Source organism: Dendrobium catenatum, unplaced genomic scaffold (genome assembly GCF_001605985.2).
Source record: "Dendrobium catenatum unplaced genomic scaffold, ASM160598v2 fragScaff_scaffold_601, whole genome shotgun sequence".
In the NCBI taxonomy this organism is placed as follows: domain Eukaryota; kingdom Viridiplantae; phylum Streptophyta; class Magnoliopsida; order Asparagales; family Orchidaceae; genus Dendrobium; species Dendrobium catenatum.
In genome coordinates, this window is record NW_021319063.1 from 807,905 (window position 1) to 830,384 (window position 22,480).

Sequence of the window (22,480 nt, forward strand, 5' to 3'; positions counted from 1 at the left end):
CCTGTTTGTGCCCAATGGACTTACACAGCTCACAAAAAGGGGGAAACAACTCCATTTGAACATGTTGAACATAACCCAAATGCTCAGACCCCAGCCAAACTTTATCAGGGTAGAGTTTCGTAATGTCTAATTCCATCAGCATGCGTCAATGAAGGTCGCGAGCCAACAGATGTGGCAGAATCAATTTTAAGGGGGTGACCAAATAAAGAACCCAACGCATGAAGGATTTTGAGAGCGAAAAGGTGTGGTCGAAGGTTAGGGAAAGAGACCCAGATGGGGATAATCAGAGATTCCACACCGATATCAAGGGTAGGCAACAATTTAGTAATTTTCATGTAACAATTGAACACTAGGTATGAACGATGGCAAAAAAATCCTACTATAATCCATATTATTAGACAATTTAATCAACACATGAGACACATCCAGTAAGGTAACCAAAAACTCAGCCAAAAGATTAAGATTAAAGAAAAAGCGATACATATAATCTAAACTATGGCGGCGAGAGGGAAAAAACCCATCAGAGCAAATTGAAAAGAGGAGGCTAAAGAAGCGATCTCCTCCTCAGAGATCCAAACAGCATGTAAACCACGAAAAGAGCTCGTTTTGAGAGGCGAAAAATGAACATCTGACGCAATATCAGATAAAACATCCAAAAAAGAACGAGACTTCTTAGATCCATCTAAAAAACCAGGATCCAAGAACCGATTAGAGGCCATGCCAGCCACTCAGCAAAAACAGAAAACACGACAAAAAAAAAGTGACCAAGGTAGAAGGAACTTCCTTGCAAACAGAGAAAAACACGAAGCATGAAGAGCGCCCGAAGAAAATCGGCCGAAGCGGGGAGGGAGGCCCACGCACCGAAGAGACCCAAGCACGCGCCGGAGAGACCCAAACCCTAAGCAAGGTACGCTTATTATATCATCAGCAACCTATGTATTTGATTTTAAACAAGTTATTTAAAAAGTAAATGTACTTGAGAATTAAAATTATGTTTTCATTAAATTAGAGTCATTTATTATAATTTTTTTTATCAATCATAGTTATTCACCATATCATGATTTTTGTGAAAATTTTATGCATCATATATTTAGTTTCTTTGATGAACATCCTAGGATTCGTATTTAGTTTTTTTTCCCCCTTTGAATCCACTTAACAAGTTCATAGTTCTTTTGTGAGTCACTTAGATCCAAATTAATGGCACTAATTTCATATAAATAGTATGCATGTAGCTTCCTATTCCTCTTTTAGGGCATTTCGAACCGAAAATCTCATTTTTCACTCCAAAGTGCAGTGAAACTCAAAAATATTATGATTCATCTCCAATCGAACTCCAAATGCAGCTTCTACGGCAAATTACGTTGATACACAAAAATCACGTTGGTGAACAATGCAACGCTAATATTAGTGTCACAATGTTCACCCTCCACCCATTAACGTTTTTTTGGTCATTCGAATGCAGCAAACCAACTACGTACGCCATACAGTGGTTTGGAGTTCGGTTGGAGATGCCCTTAGGTGCTCAAATAAGACTAATTCACTCTTAAAATCCTTTTGACCACATTATTATAAGATACTATATTGTGAAACTCATTAAAAAATCTAATCTTAGCATATGAAATAGGGTCATATGGGTAAAAAAATCCATGAATATTAAAGCCTATATAATGGATTTTCCCTCTCCATTTTCATCATCATTGGTCATGATGACCACTTTCTTAGCATTTAGCTTTGCACACTCTTTATTCTATGGAAGCTGATTTTGAGTGCTCTTACTCTTATTGTTTAGGAAAGATAAATTTTATTTGATGACTTACTTTAATTGCTAGACATATTTTGTTAGATCATTCCATTGAAATTTTGAAATCAGTAAAAAAGAAATTAATTATTTTCTTCATATTCATAAAGAGAGAGAGAAATAGAGAGTGTAAGGTCACTCCTATATTAATTGATACATCTTTCCCAAGACTATTGAAAGATTGGGACATTCATGATGAAATTGAATGCCACATTCGATCTGTAACCGAATCATGAACTTGTTGGGAATATGAATTTCTCCAACTTGATATTTGATCTACTCAACATAATTATGGAAGATACAAAAAATATTTAATTGGATGATATTTTATAATAATAGTAGAAATAATAATAATAATACTATATATTGTTGGATAAAATCATTTTGTGCCGAACGTCGTCCAGAGACCAACCAGAATGCGCCACATCACCCTTGTGCTCAGTGCCGCAGCTCGATACCACTCAATACTGTAGACGTAGCGCATTCTGGTTGGTCTCTGAACGAAATGTCGCGTCCGTTCTCTGCACAAAATAATTTCTCCTACATTTAACACCTGCTTTCTTAGCAATGATAGAAAGATTTTTTACTCCTTCCATTTATTATTGATTGATAGTTGCAAGAACCTCAAAATAATAATAATAATAATAATAAATAATCAAAAAAATAGTTGCAAGAACCTCAATCTTCTTTGGGTTTCTCTATTGTTCTAAAAAAATAATGCTATCATAAATCATAATCCATAAAAGATAGGTTGATATTCAATTTTATTTTAGTCTTATATTGTAAATATTTGAATATCAAAATATCTTGATATATTATAAAAAAATAATAAACCAAGATATTTTGACTCCATATTTGATCACCATGAGCTTTAAAACTTTAAATTACTGTGAGAGAAATGCAACATAAATGATTTCTATAATAAAATTCAGCTTTGTTTTTCAGAACTTTTATTAGGTCCGGTGTAAGTCCGTAGAGGAACGTCTAGTCGGAGGTAAAATCCCACCAAAAAACTCGGCATTTGCTCGGTATTGCTAGGTATTATTTGATAATAACGAGGAATATCGCTCTGTGAAGACCAATACCGAGTTATACCGAGCTATACCGAGCAATACCGAGTTGTATCGAGTTTTTTCTAGGAAAAACTCGGTACAACTTTTGTATAACTCGGTATAGCTCGGTATAACTCGGTATTGCTTTTGTATAACTATTGAATATATTTAAAAATTAAAATTTTGTATGAAATATTTACATTATATTAATCTCTAAATAAATTTAAGAATTTTAAATCATTTTAATATGATTTATAATATTTGAGCTTAATTTTAGAGGGCTTACTGACCATACAAATTATGATATCTATATAGAATATTAAGGAGCACGCCATTAAAATCATGAATATTTAATAAATCCACAACAACATATTATATTGGACGCTTCAACTCTCGCCCAATTTTATATCTTCAGATATAATCCATTACATTTTTATTATCAAACAGATTGCTTTCCATCGTCTAATTATAACACAAAAAATATTTATAAATATTAAGATTTTTTCATCATAATTTTATTTTTGCACTCATTTACATGAAAAAAGTTGGTAGAGTGATTCCATCCAAATTTGTTAAGAAATGACATCAAGCAAGAAATTAATGAAAAGAAGGATCCTACTTTGAATCTTAACAATATCATCAATGGTCGTTAGACAGCGATATCAGTAACTAACAATTACTATTCTCAGCAGTAAAATTGACATAAACAGAGAATAATGTTTCTCCTAAGTTAACAACTTTTGAACTTATATAGCATGGACACAACAACAGCTCGACCATATCAACAAATTAGTTAAGATTTTCCATCAACTAATTAGTTCTAATTAGCTAATTAATTAGCGAAATTTAATTAGCTAAGTTTGGAAGTTGTTAATTTAAACATTGTTAGTGTGCTGTTCTCACATCTTAATTTTCTTTCGAGAGTGTTATTTTGAAGCAGGTGAGCTGTTAATGTTGTTCTTGTTGTTAGTTAGTTTTTAAGTGGAGGTTGTTAAGCATGTAATTAGGTGGTGATTAGATGAAGCTTTTTCTTCCTAACGACGACCATGAAATGTTTCCAAACTTCCATTCTCAAGTTAGGAGTTTCTTAGGGTGGTTCAACAAAGATAATGATGTATTTTTAATATTTCCTAGTTTAGAGTTATATCCAGCCTAAGAATTTGTAATAGAACAAAGTGTTTTTTTTTTTAAGAAAAATAATTTTTATTCCAACAAAGAAAGGAGTACAACATGGACCCAAAAATACTATACACCAAAATACATCAAAAGACAGTAAAAAAAAAATCCTATAGATAAAACAGACAGAGAAAGAGGAAAAATTATTTGGTGCGGAGTGCGCACCGTCCGCACAAGCATTAGGCACCTAGCAGTACCCAGTGGTACCGAGTGCGGGTACAGCTAGGTACCCAATGCTTGTGCGGACGGTTCTCCTCGTCCGCACTCCGCACCTAATAATCTCTCGAGAAAGAGGCAATAAAACGAGTCAACCGTGGGCTCATTTTATAGAACAAATAGTATTTTGTTTGATTTTTATTGTTTTATAAGTGTTTATTTGGGACGGCCGCAGCTTTTTTAAAAAACTATTTGTAAAACTGCTTTGCGGGGGTGGGGGAAGTTTTTTAGAAGTTTCTTTTAAAAAAAATGAAATGATTTTCTAGCTCATAAAATTCTTGAAAATTAGCAAGAAAATAGTAACCAAATAAAATTTTTGTTGTAATTTGAAAAGCAAAGTAATAAGAGGGATAACAATATTATACTTAAAGTTAGAGATTTTACTTTGGAGTTTTTTTGGGAGATTTAGGCAAATTAAGTCAAACTCGCACACAGTACATCACATACATATGTAAGACTCTAACTCAATTCCTCTTAGTTGTTAGCCAAAGCTCCTAACTAATAGACCAAGAAGAGCTGCGTATTTAAGGATTATTTGATTTGCTAAAAAAAAAAATGTATATATATAATATATTTGAAATATTTTAAAAATATTTGATCAAGTAAAACTTCGTAATAGTGGCTACCACTAGCAGCGAGGGGCAGTGGTCGGTGACACCAATGGTTGCTCACATCGTCCAGCAATAGTTGTCGAGACTACGAGTAATTGAACAAACCAAATGTATTTTAGTAGATAATGGCATGGCCAATAGTTTTTAAAAAAAATAGTATAGGGGATTTATATAAAATTCATGAAACCAAAAATGGATTAGTTTTTTTTAAATCTTCGTATTAAACATTAATGCAATATAAAATGAATACTTAATGACAAATGTGATTTGTTAACTGCTTAATTTGCGCTCAAACGGCTATAAGATATGGAGCTAAAGAACTACGCAATCGCAGCTTCATGTCCAACCGTTTCGTAGACTTTAAGATATGGAGCTAAACCGGTTTGCTCTAAACCCCTGATATTTCACATAATTATTTTTCTACCCATAAACAACTAGGCATTTTGCAAAGAAGTGATGTCCGGCTTAGGTAGCTGAATTACGGGATAGTCGATGAGTACGATCCATCCGGACTAAACCTCCAACCATTAATTTTTACAAAAGTAGCTTACTAATTTCAAAATTCGCAGTTAAGGCTAGAATTTATATTCTGTCACGTAATATTGCTCAAATTAAATGGCAAAGTTAATGCTGGGGTATATATGTAAAAGGAAGGATTTTTTTTTGTCAGAATGGCCTTAATTTTTTTGTCTGGATAGACTTTTTGTCACCAATTTTACCGTCAAGAACCGTGCAGAACATGTGGTTCTTCTTCCTTCTGCATATCTACCTTTCCAGGCGAATCGATGATGAATCCAATTTAAAGAGTGATTAGATTCGGATTTTATTTGGGATAGTTTTTTTACTACTTCTTAAAGTAATTTTTTAGTACTGAAAAATTGTTTTAAGAAATATGAAGAAAGTCGTTCCAAACGAAACCTTAGACTATTCAAGTTAGATAATCTTAATGCATTAGATTTGAACGCTGGTTTGTCTAAAATACTTTTATATGTATGACATCAATATCTAGCATCTCATGTAGCGGACAGTTGACACTTATCTTTTTCTTACTGGATCTCTACTCTTATTGGGAGAATGACCATATTGGTCACAATTTGTTGATCAACTTTGTTGCTCCCAATCGAACATCGCACAACATCTTTAAATAAATTTTATATGATACTCGTCCAGATGATTATCATGATCTCTCATTATATTTGGAGAACGATCAAATAAATTGTCTATTATTGCCCAAGTTCTAACATTCAGTGTTGATCATCGCTCAACTTATCAATAACTGACACCCAAATATCGACTAATAATTAACATGTTGTCTCTCAACTTTTTTTTTTTGCTCGCTATCATTGTCCAATTTTTTGTGTTTTTATATTGATATATAATATATGTCGACCATCAAATTTGAGCTAGTCAGATTTTCTTAATTTTTTATTAAAAATTTTATGATTTTTTTATGCAACACTCTGAATTTACATGCATGCATATAAAATTTTTATATAACTCTATTACATTAGACCATCTATATTTTAATTTCTTCATAAATATCTCCAACAATGTCCTTATGCTTTGTAGGTAGTATTTGGTCAGATTGAGCTCTAGCGAAATAAATGAGCCAAAATTAATTTAAATAAAAAAATGAATATAGTCAACTAACTATCAAGCTTGATTTGACCTCAAACAAAATGGAATATCTTCAAATGGATGTTGAGCTTGATTGAGTGGGCTCGGCCCTCTCTAAAAAGAAATCCTCAAATCGCTAATTACAAATCAGCCCCTCCTTTTCCTTAACGTTACTGAAAACGACTTCTCCGCTGAGATATTTCCTGTTAGCCAACCACCGGTCTCCCCGCGCGCCCATTAGTTCTCTCTGCTTTGCTTCCTCCCATCCCAGCTGGACCGCCGTCGCTGCTCTCTCTCTCTCTCTCTCTCTCTGCACTTTTTTTTTCAGAATGGCCTTAATTTTTTTGTCAGGATAGACTTTTTGTCACCAATTTTACCGTCAAGAACCGTGCAGAACATGTGGTTCTTCTTCCTACTGCATATCCGCCTTTCGAGGCGGTGAACAACTAAGGCTTCGTTTGGGACGGTTTTTTTATTGCTTTATAAAATGGAGTTTTAGTACAAAAATAAAAAAATTTTATACTAAGACTCCGTTTTGGAAAGCAATAAAAAAACCATCCAAAACGAAGCCTAAGTAGAACTCTGACCAATTTAAAGAATGATTAGATTCAGGCTTAATTTGGGATGACTTTTTTACTACTTCTTAAAGTAGCCTTCTAGTACTAAAAAGCTGCTTTAAGAAGCATGAAGAAAACCGTTCCAAACAAAACTTTAGATTATTCGAGTTAGAGAATCTTAATGCATTAGATTTGAACGCTCATTTGCCTAAAAATACTATTACATGTATGGCATCAATATCTGGCATCTCCAGACTCCAGCAGCTGACATTTGACATTTATCTTTTTCTTACTTGATCTCTACTCTTATTGGGAGAACGGCCATATTGGTCACAAATTATTGATCAACTTTGTTGCTCCCACTCGAACATCACACAACATTTTTAAATAACTTTTATATGATACTCGTCCACATGATTATCATGATCTCTCATTATATTTGGAGAACGATCAAATAAATTGTCTATTATTGCCCAAGTTCTAACATTCATTGTTGATCACCGCTCAACGCATCAATAATTGACACCCAAATATCGACTAATAATCAACATGTTGTCTCTCAACTTTTTTTTTTTTTGGTTTTTGGCTCTCTATCATTGTCCAATTTTTTGTGTTTTATATTGATCATGGTAAGATACTTGCCAATAAACGATATTCAAAACTTATCTTTTTATTCGGCAATTCTTCCATAATATTAGGTGAATGACAAAGCCAACAACACATTCGTCCGCCATCTTCCATTATTTCATATCAACCATCACCTGATACTCTTCAACTATCTATATAGGTTGTTGGCTAGCCACCAATGTCCAACATATGCCTTCTTTGTCTCTCAATATCCCTTTTTACTACAAAAACAATCATGTCGATCAATTGCTGTTGCTTGACTCTCCGTAAATCCTATCAACCACTGTTAAACACTTGCCTACAATTAACACCCACTAGCTAGCAATGATTATTACTTATCTTCATATCATCATATATGCATCTATTATGAGTATAATCGATTTAGCTGTCCATCATTATTATGCCTTGATGTTCCATATTACTAATTGCTTTATAATTATCATACATTATTCTTTTATATTTATAATCATCGATATCTAATATATGTCTACCATCAAATTTGAGCTTAGTCATATTTTCTTAAATTTTTATTATAAATTTTATGATTTTTTTATGCAACACTCTGAATTTACATGCATGCATATAAAATTTTTATATAACTCTATTACATTAGACCATATATATTTTAATTTCTTCATAAATATCTCCACCAATGTCCTTATGCTTTGTAGGTAGTATTTGGTCAATTTCCCCAAAAAAAAAAAAAGGTAGTATTTGGTCAGATGGAGCTCTAGCGAAATAAATGAGCCAAAATTAATTTAAATAAAAAAAATGAATATAGTCAACTAACTATCAAGCTTGATTTGACCTCAAACAAAATGGAATATCTTCAAATGGATGTTGAGCTTGATTGAGTGGGCTCGGCCCTCTCTAAAAAGAAATCCTCAAATCGCTAATTACAAATCAGCCCCTCCTTTTCCTTAACGTTACTGAAAACGACTTCTCCGCTGAGAAATTTCCTGTTAGCCAACCACCGGTCTCCCCGCGCGCCCATTAGTTCTCTCTGCTTTGCTTCCTCCCATCCCAGCTGGACCGCCGTCGCTGCTCTCTCTCTCTCTCTCTCTCTCTGCACTGCTCTTTCTCGCTCTACACTCCAGTCTCTTTTTATCTCTGCACCGCCACTCGTCTGAACCAACACACTCTCTTTCTCTCTCTCTTTCGCGCTAAATGATTCTTTTTTTCTAGCTTAGCAAAGCAGCAAACTTGATCTGCAGCTAACTATAACTCAATATCCAGAGGTGCACATTAGGGGAGCAGAGGCTAAGAGTTTACGGGATCTCTAGCAGGCGTAATGGTGGCCGCCGTAACTGCCGCTGGATGCGGCAAAGAGCGAGCATTTTCAAATAACCCATCATCGGATCGTGGGTGGCGAGCCTGCAGTGAAGAAAGCAACTCGAGGTATCTGTCATCTTCCAGGATCTCTGCTTCAAAATCCAACCCTTCCTGTTTCTCTACAGTTTCCTCTTCGTCTTCGTCCTCATCATCCTCCTCCACTCCCCAACGCTCTCCTTCTCCGCTTCACACCCCAATGCCTCAAACCCCATCTACTTTGCCCCAAAAACGTGCCCAATCCGTAGATCGACCGCGGACGACTACAAGAAGCCTCTCTGTCTCTTTCCAGGGCGAGTCGTTCGTCTTCCAGACCAGCAAAACCAAGCCCACACCGCGAAAACCCACCTCCGAGTGCCGGAAACCCATTGCATCTTTTACTGGTGTCGAAAATTCCCAGCCAAATGAGCAGCGGATGCGGCGAAATCCGCATGCGACGGCCAGAGAGTCGAATTCGTTAACCAGGAGTTTGGACTGCTCTGTAGATGGAGATAATCCCATATTGTTGACGGTTCGATTGCTGCTTGATGAGACTAATTTGAACATTGGTGATCGATCTCAGTCGCCGGGTTCTGATAGTTTGTCATCGGGGAGCGTTGCGAAAGTGCGGGCCAAGCCCCGTGGTATCTGTGTTCCCGCAAGGTTTCGGCAGGAGAATGGCTGCCCTCGCCCTCATGTTGAAACCCCGCAAAAGCTGATTAATGGAAAGCAGCAGCCATTAGCTAACACCCTGCAACTTCCATCTCCCAAATTTATTCCTTCTACTCCACATGGACCTAAGTCTTGTTCCCCGAGACATGATGGAACTTTGAGGACTAGAAGAAATATCATGGAGAGTTACTCCAATGGTCAAGTAGGCAATGCTCCTTCAATTATAAGCTTTGCTTCTGAAGTGAGGAGAACTAAGAAAGGCGAGAGCCGGATTGAAGATGCTCATATGTTGCGCTTATTTCATAATCGGTATCTGCAATGGCGTTATATTAATGCACGCGCAGAAAATGCATTTTCAACGCATCTGATAAATGCCGAGGTAGGGAGAAACGCTGAGCGTTTGAATTTGATATATTTGTTGATTTCTGTTATCTCTTAATATTTTTTTGAAATTTTGATTTGCTCGAAGACCATCTCCAACCGAATTGCATACCACCATGCCTTCGACCATTCAGTCAATTTGAACTCCAAATCGAACCAAAGTTAGGCGGGTGAACAGTGCGACGTCAATATTGGCGTCGGAGTGTTCACCTACGTCAAAAAATTGGGCTATGGAATTTGCCGAAGAAGCGCGCAAAGAATAGAGAAAATATGGTTCGATTGGGGATGAATTACTGATTTTTGAAGTTTTGCTGCTTTTTAGAGTGAAAAACGAATTTTTTGGTTGGAGATGCCCTAAGTTGCAACTTAGTTAGAATTCTTTATATAATCATCCTATTCATCCATATGTTTGGAAATGATTATCATGTTGAATTTACGTAGGGTCTATTTGGGGCAACTTTTGAACAGCTTTATTTTCAAGAAAGTTTTAATAGATCTGTTTGACCACAATTTTCTTGTCATTTTTTTAATTTTTTTGTCGCCAAATAACTTTTTACAATTAGATCTATTAGAATAAAGTAGCTGTAAGTAAGTTGATATACAACAACTTTCAAAAAAATATATTTTCAACACAATCGTTCTACTACAACTATTTTTAGAAATAGTTGTGGTAGCCCCAAACAGGAAAAATTATTTTGTGCGGACCCCAGATGACATCCGAAGACCAATCAGAACGTGTCACATCACTTTTTTTTCTTGGTACCGCTGTGTACTGGGTGACGTGGCGCGTTCCGATTGGTCTCAGAACTGTCCGGTGTCCATACAGCATAATTTCTCCCCAAACGGACCCTTGGCTTCTAAGGTTATTGTTATATGATATTTATAAATTTGCTCTTTTTTTTAAAAGAAAAGTTTGTAAATTTTCATAATCTAAGGTCTTCATGCTGGTCTATTTCAGAATAATCTATATGATACATGGATAACCATCTCGGAATTACATGAGTTAGCCATGAATAAGCAAATTAAACTAGAAGCACTGATGCAAAACTTGAAGCTGGCTTCCATGCTAAAGGGACAAGTAAGGGTTAATATCCTGATTTTTAGTTAGCTATGCTCATTTTTTTATTGAAGTTGCTCGTTTGCGATTATTATGCCTGTAATTTCTATAGTAATCTATTATGTATTGCTTCATCTTTGACAACACATTGCACCTATGTTTTCTCTTTACATCTTCTTTCATTTTTTTGCAAATATGTTAAATGATCAAAATTTTCATCTGTACATTCAGGTTGCTGTCATGTAAAATGTAGAACATTAATTTGACCTAAGCACAATGAGGGCTAGGTTACATTAAAGCCCTGCAAATAGGTTAGCTTCAAGTAAATCCTAGTATAAACTTTACCTGGTCTAATATTTGGTTAATAGTTGATATTTTTGTTACAATTTTTTTTTTACTAAACCAAATTTATCCTTCTTGTTGCAAGTTTTCATAAGGTCACACATCGCTAGAGTGCTCCATCACAAATATACTTAGCTATGGGGTTTTCTACGAAATTGCACTCATTACACTAAAAAGTGCATCTCATATTTAGAGCTTCCCTTTCAATTATGTCATTTTATTTAACTTTGCTCCCCCTTTTTCTCCTGGAAGCCTACTTGAAGCTGCTCTTTGTTTGGCTTTTATCCGAGCTCTCACTTCAAGCCCTCTTTGAACCTTACTTAAAATTTGGGATTTAAAAAATCTCATAATTTTCACTTGGTTCATACCCAAACCACACGTTGTACTTAAAGAGATATGGCTCTAATACCAATTGTAATGACCAAACCCACAACATATGAGTTATAATACGTTTTGACCCAACATCTCTTTTACTAAATTGAATCTTATGGCTTTAACCTTGTTGGTGTAACTTTCTAAGAGATTTCCCATCTTATGAGCAAACCATCAAGAGCATGCTTAACTATGGTGTTCTCAATAATTCTCAATAATGCTTAACCCATTATGCCAAAATGCACATTACATATTTAGGCTAAACTCTTTGCTTAGATAGCTCGATTATTTTGACTCCTTTTTTAATGAAACATTTAGTTCATTCTTATCCCTCTTTTCTGTTAGAATTTTGTCATCTTAGATACATGATAGAATTTGCTGTTAATTTAAGCCTATGGCTTGGTAACCATCAAGTCTCACATTTGGATTGCCCTCTTCAAATTCATGAAGTCACTGGGAGCTTATAATCAAATATAATTTAGTTAATTCAATGATTTTACAAAAATTATATGACTAAATACAATTGTTCAATGGTTTGGGTCAAACAAGCCTAATTCACTAGTCATGATGCAAGTACGCTGATTCGACACATTCCAATGCTTACAGAGCTCTCCTACAAGAGTGGCCAACTAGATGAGACTCACAACATTACCCTACTTATGTCACCCCAATGTTTAGGATGAGCTTGCTTTGGCCCGCAGCATGGTCCACCATTGAGAGCAGCTAATTTAATTGCATAGGCCACATAAAAGAGGATATATGAGCCTCCCTAGTCCATCATTTGTAAATTCAATTTTGGATCCTTCTGGCGCTTACTAACACTAGTTGGGCAGTGCCATGCCCCGCCTATCATCTATGTCAATAGCAAACCAATCTCCTAAATTATGATAATGACCAGATACACCATTGATTTAAGGGGTTAAATACTTGCAAATAGGCTTACCCAACTTGGTAGGCTTCTAACTCACCTTGGCCCACATGATCCACAAGTAAGAGCCATTAATGCAAATTTCATAAGTTGAAAGGATATGCGGATCTCCCATTACTTTGGGTTTGAGTGCCTTGCCCCATTTTTTTTTCTGACAACCGTACAACATTGGGTGCTTTACACTCGTGTTGGTTGAAGACAAAGAGCAGAGCACTGTGGTGCTCCAAACCCTTGCGTTGCAGTGCTGTCAGTCAAGCCGGAGATAGAGAGTGGAGCGCCGCGATGGTGCTAGTTGGGCTGGGTAGTTTTCGTTCTCGTTTTTCATGCTTAACTTGAAGGTTTCTTCTCTTGGTGTAGGTTAAGTGCGTCTCTTGGTCTATATTGAGTTGAGAATGAAATGTGAAGAGAGGCAAGGAGAGAGTGTGAGAGAAGAGATTTGTACTATCTCTCCCAAATTTTCATAGTGGATTTTTTTGTGTGGTGTGGCTCTATAGTTGTTTCTCGATTTCTGATTTTTTCACATTAAATCCTGGTGTTCTTTCTTTTCTGCTGCATTTTCTCTTTCTTGTTTGTTTCGCTGCGTTGTTTACTTTCCATCACTATTAATACTACATGTTGTTACGGGTGTATACTAGTTTGAAACCATAACACCTTACTTGGGGCCAAGATAATGAAAATTTGATCAATGCTTTAATTAGTTGTCTCCAATAATATCTTCAATTTACATTCCATATGAAGAATGTTGGTGCTCTTACCTCATAGGTTTGGAGATTCACCTTTTTTTTAATGCTTTCCTGAACCAATATAATTATACATAACACAAGATTTGATAACTTTGGTTGGCCTCTAAAGTACTTGCCCAAAAATACTCCATCAGAAGTAAACACAATGTATCACAATGAGGAATGTGATCTCCCTAATCCCACTATATTTTGACAAATACTAGGAAGTTTAAACTATTTGAGAATTACTCAGACAAATATTTCCTTTGCAATTCAGCAAGCCAATATATGCAAAATTCTCGCCACCGACATTTGGCTGTTGTTTGTTGAATCATTTGATATCCTATTGGGATATTGAGTTTTGGCTTGTTCTCTCTGCTCTTATAAGATATAATGATATGTTGTGCTGGGTGATTTGATGCTCAACTGTCAAGCACAGGTCGATGCATGTTTCTTAGTGATTTTTTTATTTCATGATAGAGTTAAAAAATAGGCTCGTGTTTTTAACTCATCTACTAAGTCAAAATACTATGCAATATCTATCAAGCGTTTAGAGATTTTTTGGCTTTGTGGAATTTTATTTGAAGTGGGTTTTTCCTAGAGCACTACCTGATGTGAAGCATATATGGAAATAGAAATTGCGTAGGAGTTAATAACAAGTTGTTAAGCTTTGCTAATTTTAAATTCAATGTTTCACCGAGATTAAATTCTAGGAGTTCACAGTTGTAGTTATGCTTTGGCATGCGATTACAAGAAAGACTAATAGGACAATTTAAAATAACAACAAATTTATAGTAAAGCTAAAGACATAAACAATATAAATCAACCGCTTAACAAATTGAAATTTCACCTTGAGTTTCCTCACTTTCGCTCTCTGAGGTGGTTTTAGTGGAAGAATAATTTTAGCAAACTTAGAGATGCCACCAAAAGACAGAAAACACCTGCAGTATTGCCCAACGAGAAGTTAGCCGGAATGGAAGAAGTTGGTCGATGTCTGATAACTCGCCACTATACGGAGATTTGTTATTCCTCGATGGCAGACGTCAAGGTAAAAATGATTCAGTCAACGTAGTCGTCGATCTCGAAATTGAGGTTGAGAAGGGAGACTAGAGGATATCTACTCTTCCTTGAAGATCATACATGAATCCATGATCGTGCTCGGGATCAGCCATTCATGGGGAAGTAGGCTAAGGTTGGTGTATCTTCTTCCTTGGGAGGTATGTCAAGCAAGGGATAAAGAGAGATGAGGGGTGGGGGGGCTAAGGGTTTCGGTCAAGACTAGGGAGGAGCCGTGGGGTTAGGGATTTAGGTAGTAAGAGGAGTAAAGAGGAGAGGAGGGAATTAATTCCTTGATTAATTATCCTACAATAGAAATTAATTTGAGAGGGAAGGAGGGAGAATTTGAATTCAAATTCAAATTCTATAATTGATGGAGGGATTATGGGGGGGATTGGGTGTTAATTGGGAAATAATTTAAGTGGAGGAGAGAGAGATAGGGGATGGCAGCAAGAAAGGGAGAGAAAGGTGAAAGAGGGGGCCGGTCAAGATAAAGGGGAAGGGGAGATTGTCTACATTCAATGAATTTGTCTTGGTGCAATGAATGTTGGAATTAAAATTAATTCCAAGTTAAATTTAGATTTGGAGAGATTTGGGGGGTTCCTAAATATATTTACTAATTATGAAAGGTTTTGAATTTCAAATATTATTTGAATTCAAATTAATAGACTTTTCATATTAATCATAAGCTATATTAGGAAGGTGTTTAAGAGGCCTTTTGAATTTGAAAATAAGGATTTGTGGATGGGAGGGGCTGGCGGCTTAGCTTTAGCTATTTCGGCCAGCGGTTAGGATGGGTGGTGGAGGTCGGCGGCTAGGGGAATTTAGGTGGAGTTTGGGTTTGGGTTTTGGAAGGCCGGTGATGGGGACTTGTTGATAGCTTGGCCGGTGGGTGTGGGGAAAAGGGGAAGGTTGGTCGGCGGTTGGGGATGGGGAAGGGTGAATAGCCGACGGTATAGGGAGGAGTAAGAGGAAGTAAGAAAATAAAATGAATACGAACTGCGAGCCCATCCTCTACCGGCGGCTAACGGGTGTTGTTTGGTCCTCTCCTAGGGTTTTCTCTTCTCTCAAGAGCTCACAAGAAAACAAAGAACAAAAAGTTGAAATTCTCATTAATCAATCATTAACCTCATACAATAGTGAAGGCCTCTATATATAGGACTTAAAATAAAAGAGAAGCAAAAGACTAAAATGTCCTTTGTGCTAAATCATGAACTAAGCCATCTCAGGGGTACAATGGTAAACCAGAACATAAATAAAATAAAATAGATTAATGCCTCATAAATAAAAACTCTAAATTGTAGATGTCAATCTACGATTCCTCCGATGATAAACGCGTCGAAATCTCATGTTGATGTCCTCATCACTACCACTCCTCTACATACATACCATTGCCATCCAAATTCCTACCAATTCTATTTATCTTGAATGGATAAAATAAGAAGCTTTTGACACTTATTATTTTTCTTGCATCTTTGTAAATCTTCATAAAGAAAGCATATTTATGAGGCAATGACATAGCAGTGACATCAATTCTTTATGGGCATATTGAAGCCTCCTCACCACCATACATGGCCGGCCCCTCTCTCCTCTCTCTCCCCCATTAAGACTCTTTTAATACACCCTTATTTCTTTCCCTCTTAGACTAATTTCAATTTTGAAATTTCAAAACTGAAATTAAGCCCTTCATAATTTGGAAATCTGGATAAAAATTTCAGATTTGTGTTCTTTCCCCTTAGCCTCACCCGCCCCTCTCTCTCCCTCCCCAAACCGTGACCTCCCCTTCTCCCTAGCTCACGGCAAGCTCCCACCTCCCTAGTTCTTATTCCCTATTCAATCCCACCATGCATGACGGATCCGGAACTTGAAGGCGGACTTGTATTCGACGTCTACGGAGACATCCACGTTCTTCGGTCTCCATTCTTCGACGTGGGGTTTGACCACGACGACACCATTGATGGTTACTTGGATCGAATCCTCCCAACCCTTGTGCAAGTCATCGACGGGCAATTTTCAAACTACGACTGGATCATCCACGGGCATCCACCCGCTTCCCCACCTTCCCCGCCGTCGCTTCCCTCGCCATCACTACGGATCGTCTGCGCCGTCTCCCTTGGAGTGATATCGTTTCTCGTTTGGGTCATCTTCCTCCGACAATCCTAGAAGTAGAAGAGTGACTTTGTGCCTCAAGGTGAGACGATTACTTTGTTAACCATCGGATTCTAGTTGACTAATCATATCATTACTTTTGCTTAAGTTGTTATTTTAAGGATCTTGCAAATTTAGTTGTAACGACTTGCCTAAGCATTGTTAACTTCTAAGATCTTGTTTTGATTTGTCAAATTTGAGAAGCATTAAATTACTTTTTCGTTGCTCTAACAAATCTTATTAATTTCTAAGAATGCAATTCCTGGTTTCACATCAGAAGGCCTCTATATATAGGACTTAAAATAAAAGAAAAGCAAAAGACTAAAATGTCCTTTGGGCTACATCATGAACTAAGCCCTCTCATGGGTACAATGGTAAACCAGAACATAAATAAAATAAAATAGATTAATGCCTCATAAATAAAAACTCTAAAGAATAGATGTTGATATATGATTCCTTTGATGATAGACGCGTCGAAATCTCCTACTGATGTCCTCATCACTACCACTCCTCTACATACATACATACTATTGCCATCCAAATTCCTTCCAATTCTATTTATCTTGAAAGGATAAAATAAGAAGCTTTTGACACTTATTATTTTTCTTGCATCTTTGTAAATCTTCATAAAGAAAGCATATTTATGAGGCAATGACATAGCAGTGACATCAATTCTTTATGGGCATATTGATACTGCTTGGCAAACCAACATAAATTTTGAGGGGAGATATCAATGTGATATGCATTATTTACCGCATTAATTACCCTATGTGAATTATTGCTACAAATCTATGAAACGGATTAGTATAGCTGTGAATTTTAAGCTTTTAGGAATATAATTTGTTGCACCTTTATTAGGATAAGTCTGATTGAGCAAATTACTTAATGGGTGTCATGCATGATACCTATTCTCCTCTATGTAATGAATATAACCCACCAGAAGGGAAGTAATTTGTGCAGCTCCTTTTGTTATGGCAGTTTCCAAGACTGCTTGACCTCCTCATCAATTACTTACTGGGGAGAGGGAACAATGGAGAATCCAATGAGACTCGATTTAGATCGATCTGAACCACTCTGTTTTAGGCTAAAATAATTCAAACTAACATGGGTTGTTACACGTAAAATTAAAATAATAAGATAAGTTCTTCCCCAAAGCAAATCAAATGAATGGGAAGCTGGACTTTGTTTATTGTTGTGTACTTGGAGCTTGTGTGGTGTATTCATCAAAGCAAATCTAAAGTAATAATCAATCACTGTAAAGCGATTTAGCCATTTAGGTCCCCTTTGCAATTTCCACTCCCACCCACCATCGGCGTAAGGGGAATATTCCTTTTTTGAAAACTCAGTGGCACAGGATATTCGGCCAAAAACTAGTAATTGTAATTTGTATAATATCCTTTTAGGTATGGGATCCTCTCCAATATTAAGATAGTTCTCATGTCTATTATATCTCCTTGGTTGTACTTGACACTTTATATTCCTTGACTGCTACGCCCTATCAAGGTCAAGTTTCCTTTGTTATTTGCGTTGTGTGCTTCTTATACCCAAAATCTACTGCAAATAGCACTGTGAGCTTCAAATCAGAAATGTATTTCATCTAACTGGCAGCTATTCCGGTGAACCTCACAGTTAATCTAGTAGTAGATTCTTTTGATTTGAGCATTTGTTGAGAATTTTGGATTCATGTCAAATTTAATCTGTTTCTTGATATTTTTGATTGAGCGCTGATTGAGAAACATGTATTCAAGCCAAGAATACTCATTCCTACTGTGAGGAAATAAATATCATCAAGACTTCCGCAAACCACAATTTGATTCACATATCAAAAGAATTGATTTATAGTTTTCCACTACAGCATAAGCTTGCTAAACTGTTAAAATAATACTGTTGAAACCCAACTAACTTCAGGATCTTTCTAAATAATAGCTAATAAGACTTTCAATTAAGTGTTTTAGGTTGCATATAAGAAATTGATATGTCAAATTTACTAATACGAACCCACAAATCACTTAAACGAAAGACCTAGAGATTTCAAATTTGGTTTACCTACAAGTAGAACATAACAAGCAAGCTAATGAAATCAAAATTTTGATAATTAAATAATTATACTAATTATAAATGATAATTATTAAAGTCAGCAACCTAATCTATTTATTTTCTAATTAATTTGAAAAGTTACTTCAATGAACTTTGAACAAGATGACCATGAGATACTTGTCAATCAATCAACCTTTATTTGTTTATCACTTGCAAGCCAATAGCAATAGTTATTGAATGCAAATGCAAGATACATCAAAACTAGATGACCTATTACAAAGAGATCAAATTTCTTGTCTAAATCAACAAACAAGATTGAAATGAAATCCCTAAACAAGAATCAACACTACCTTGCTAGCTAATCTATAGCAAATATATATGCAAAAAGTATGTAAAATCAAAATTAGGCACCAAAGAATCAAGAACACAAGCATATATGTACTTCGGCACATTTGTGCCTATATCCACGGGGAGAAAGATGACTCTTTTTTTTATTAACTTGCACCAACAATTACAATAGCATGAACAAAGATTATATCTAGATTACCTTTTTCATACAAGTAAAGTTCTTGATCTTAAGAATATAAGGAACAAAATCATCTGATCAATCTCTTCTTTCTTTGCTTTTGAAAACCTAAATATCCTTTGATTTTACCGGACTAAATGTCCTTGAGAAGCTTCTAACATGCAATAGAATATACACGCACCTTCCTCCTTTGTTTGCGAGCCTTTCCCCTCTTGTTTTTATGAAGAAGAAACCTTACCTCTCACCGGTTTTACACGCCCAGCTCTCGATTTCGCAAACTCCCACTGCTTTGCACCTGCTCGGTTCACTCTTGTCCTGTTCCTCTCTTTTCTAACAAGCGCTGCTCTCGGTTTGCCTCTACTCCAAACCGAAGGACCCATCTCCTTATAACATGGAAGAAAAAAAAAAAAGAAAATGCAATACAATATGCTACATATAATGCTACACATAAGAGAAGCATTGATTAGTAATAAAACAGGTATTTAAAGTATAACATGCTAGTGTAAATTAATGAAATTAATTACAACTAATATTTGATTCACAAAATTAATTAGCAATTTAATTAACATAAACATATTCCAGAGGAGTTAACACGGCTATAAGTTGCATACCCAACTTTATTCATCTCCACCCAAACTATATTTACCAGTAAAACTTGTTTTCTACATGTTATGAATGCAGATTGCTTACTTAGACGAGTGGTCTACTCTTGATAATGATCATGAAAATTCCTTGAGAGGGGTTATTGAAGCATTAAAGGCCAGCACTCTTCGTCTCCCTGTTATTGGAGGAGCTAAGGTTCGTTCCATCAGATTTTAACTTTTAGCGATTTCAAACTATCTAATAAGAATAAAACAACCATGTTTCTTCTTTACATTAGTTGGATATCCAAGAGGTAAAAGATGCAATCAATTCGACCGTTGGCGTTATGCATGCAATGACAGCTTCCATATCCTCTTTACTATCGAAGGTGAATGCCACCTTTTCATGACTGTTTTAAAATGAAAAAAGAATGTAGAAATTTGCGTTCTCTTTCCATTACAAAGAAGCTCTGAAGTTTAATTAACAAACTCCATCTACAGGTGGAAGGGATAAGTTACCAAGCATCTGAGCTCGCTAAAGCAGCAGCATATGAACGAGCTTTGCTTTACCAATCCAGAGATCTATTGTCAATAGTTGCAGCATTGCATGTAAGTAACACGGTACAAGTCCATCTATTTTGTCAAGTTGGTTCACATTCTTATTAGGTGTTCACTTCGTGGTTGTTTATTTAGATGTACTAAAAAGTGTAGGGTTAAATATAGTAGTCTAGGATTTTCAAGTTTCTGGTTCAAATGCAAAAATAGCTTTTGAGGAATTTGGAAGATCAGTAATAGGTTATTTTAGATGCACCCAAAATTTGCCCAAATTAGACAAATTAGGAATAGACTGCAAGCCACCTTCACTATCCATGCCATCATGTCTCTCGACTTAGGACACTATTAACTCAACTGACATCGCCGCATCGCCGCCAACTTCGTCAAAATCGGGTCACGGGTCGGGTTCGGGTCAAACCCGGAAATGACCCGACGCTGTTCGACTCGACCTGTTTTTGCAAAGGGCTTAGTTTTTCATACCTGAGCCCGACCCGATTCGAGTCCGGGTCAACCTGAACCCGACCCACTTCGGGTATGTTTTACTAAATATTTTGTTATTTAGTTCAATATATTTAAACCTAAATTAAATTAAGTAAGATTTATTTCAATCAATTTAAAAATAAACTAAGCTTAATTCGATTTGGGCAACATGGTTTATTATTTTTTTGGAAATAGCATTTACGTATTTCCTAACAATCTTTTAAAACCCTCCTAAATTAATTAAAAATGGGTCAAACCGGGTTGATTTTGGGTTTCTGAGTTAACCCGAACCCGATTTTACAAACGGGTTGAAATCCCTAACCCAAACCCGACCTAGTTTGGGTTTGGGTTGACCCGAACCAAAAAATTTCGAGTTGGGTTTGGACCGGATTTCGGGTTGTATCAAATACTGACACCCCTACCGTCAACACCGCAAACTCAACAGACTTTATCCCTGCATCTACCTTCTCCATCCCCATCAACCGGCACCATAATCATTGTCAATTTTATTGCCGCGGCTACTCCGTGCTCTAAAAAAAACTTTACGCAAGAATGTAAGCTTAAAAAATATATATATTAATTTTTTATTTTACTTCCATTCAATCACAAAAAATAAAACATCTTACCTTTATTTCACATCCAACCAAACAACTTTAAATATTACAAATACATTGTAACATTTATTATTCTATATACAAATGCAGCCCCTTAAGCAAAACTTTTGATACTTGCAGGTGAAGCTGTGCAGTGTTCAAGGCTATATATTACAACTATCAAGAAAGACAAGCCTTATGCAGCTACAGTAGCTGACAAAGCAGATTAGGGGACATAAATTCTATTGGGAATTCCATACCATAGAGAAAAATGAATTCCATTTCATCATCTCATTAACAAAACCTTCATGTATGATGGACGGCCATCCATTATTCCCAGTGGTAGGTAATTCCCTAAAGAAATTTTGTCCTGATGTTAGCCTTTACTGACACCACAGAGACCTCTTTCCTTATATTACAAGAGATTTGCTTCCTCTGGAGGCAAATACAAGGCATTTCAGTCTGTTCAACAAGAAGATGAGTTCATTTCTCTTTTGCATTGTCTCTTATGTGTGTATTTTTGTTATTATTATTTTTGGTTTATGGTTCTATTTAGTTTGAAGGAATTGAAATGAAAATTGTAAATGAAATGAGTTAAATCATTTTTTATTGAGGAGAAAATGAGACACAATGATGAGTAAATGAAATTTTCTTCATGTCTTTATTAAGGTTGGGTAGAGATTAATATTTTGTATGAAAAGTTTATATTGCTTTAAATAACAAGTGTCAATATATTATGTTGGATATTGGTCCAAGATTTAAGTAATTTTTCTTGTGCACTTGAATGATTTGTATTGCCATTGGTGTAGTATTTTTGTCTATAAATTGAGGCTATATGCTGTATTAGGGTTATGGTTAAGAAATAAATTTTTGAGTTTGCTGCTCTCCCTCTCACCTTACCTCTCTCCCTCCTCTCCCAAGAAGCTCAAGAAGGAAGTGTTTCTTCCTCTCATTGAAGATCCTAACATATTATGTGCAAGTTTTTTCCAAAAAAAACTAAAGATGGATTAGCATAGCTTAAATCTTCAAATAATACGCAACTCATCTTGGTCTGTTGGTTGAGAGCTT

The 22,480-nt window shown here is 35.9% G+C and overlaps 1 protein-coding gene across 1 annotated transcript; it reads left to right on the forward strand.

The window, feature by feature from the left end:
* The first annotated feature begins 8,430 nt into the window (after positions 1-8,430).
* On the forward strand, positions 8,431-21,645 carry LOC110116265 (QWRF motif-containing protein 2-like). The gene is made up of 6 exons (XM_020849776.2): positions 8,431-10,013; positions 10,974-11,093; positions 19,885-20,001; positions 20,084-20,173; positions 20,286-20,393; positions 21,554-21,645. Exons 1-6 carry the CDS (start codon positions 8,946-8,948, stop codon positions 21,623-21,625), a joined length of 1,575 nt encoding a protein of 524 aa, XP_020705435.2. The 5' UTR covers positions 8,431-8,945; the 3' UTR covers positions 21,626-21,645.
* The last annotated feature ends 835 nt before the right edge of the window (positions 21,646-22,480 follow it).

Coding starts and splice junctions, on each gene's coding strand:
- LOC110116265 (XM_020849776.2), top strand. CDS start 8,946: ATGGTGGCCGCCGTAACTGCCGCTGGATGCGGCAAAGAGCGAGCATTT. Junction 10,014..10,973: donor CGCATCTGATAAATGCCGAG/GTAGGGAGAAAC, acceptor GGTCTATTTCAG/AATAATCTATATGATACATG. Junction 11,094..19,884: donor CTTCCATGCTAAAGGGACAA/GTAAGGGTTAAT, acceptor TTATGAATGCAG/ATTGCTTACTTAGACGAGTG.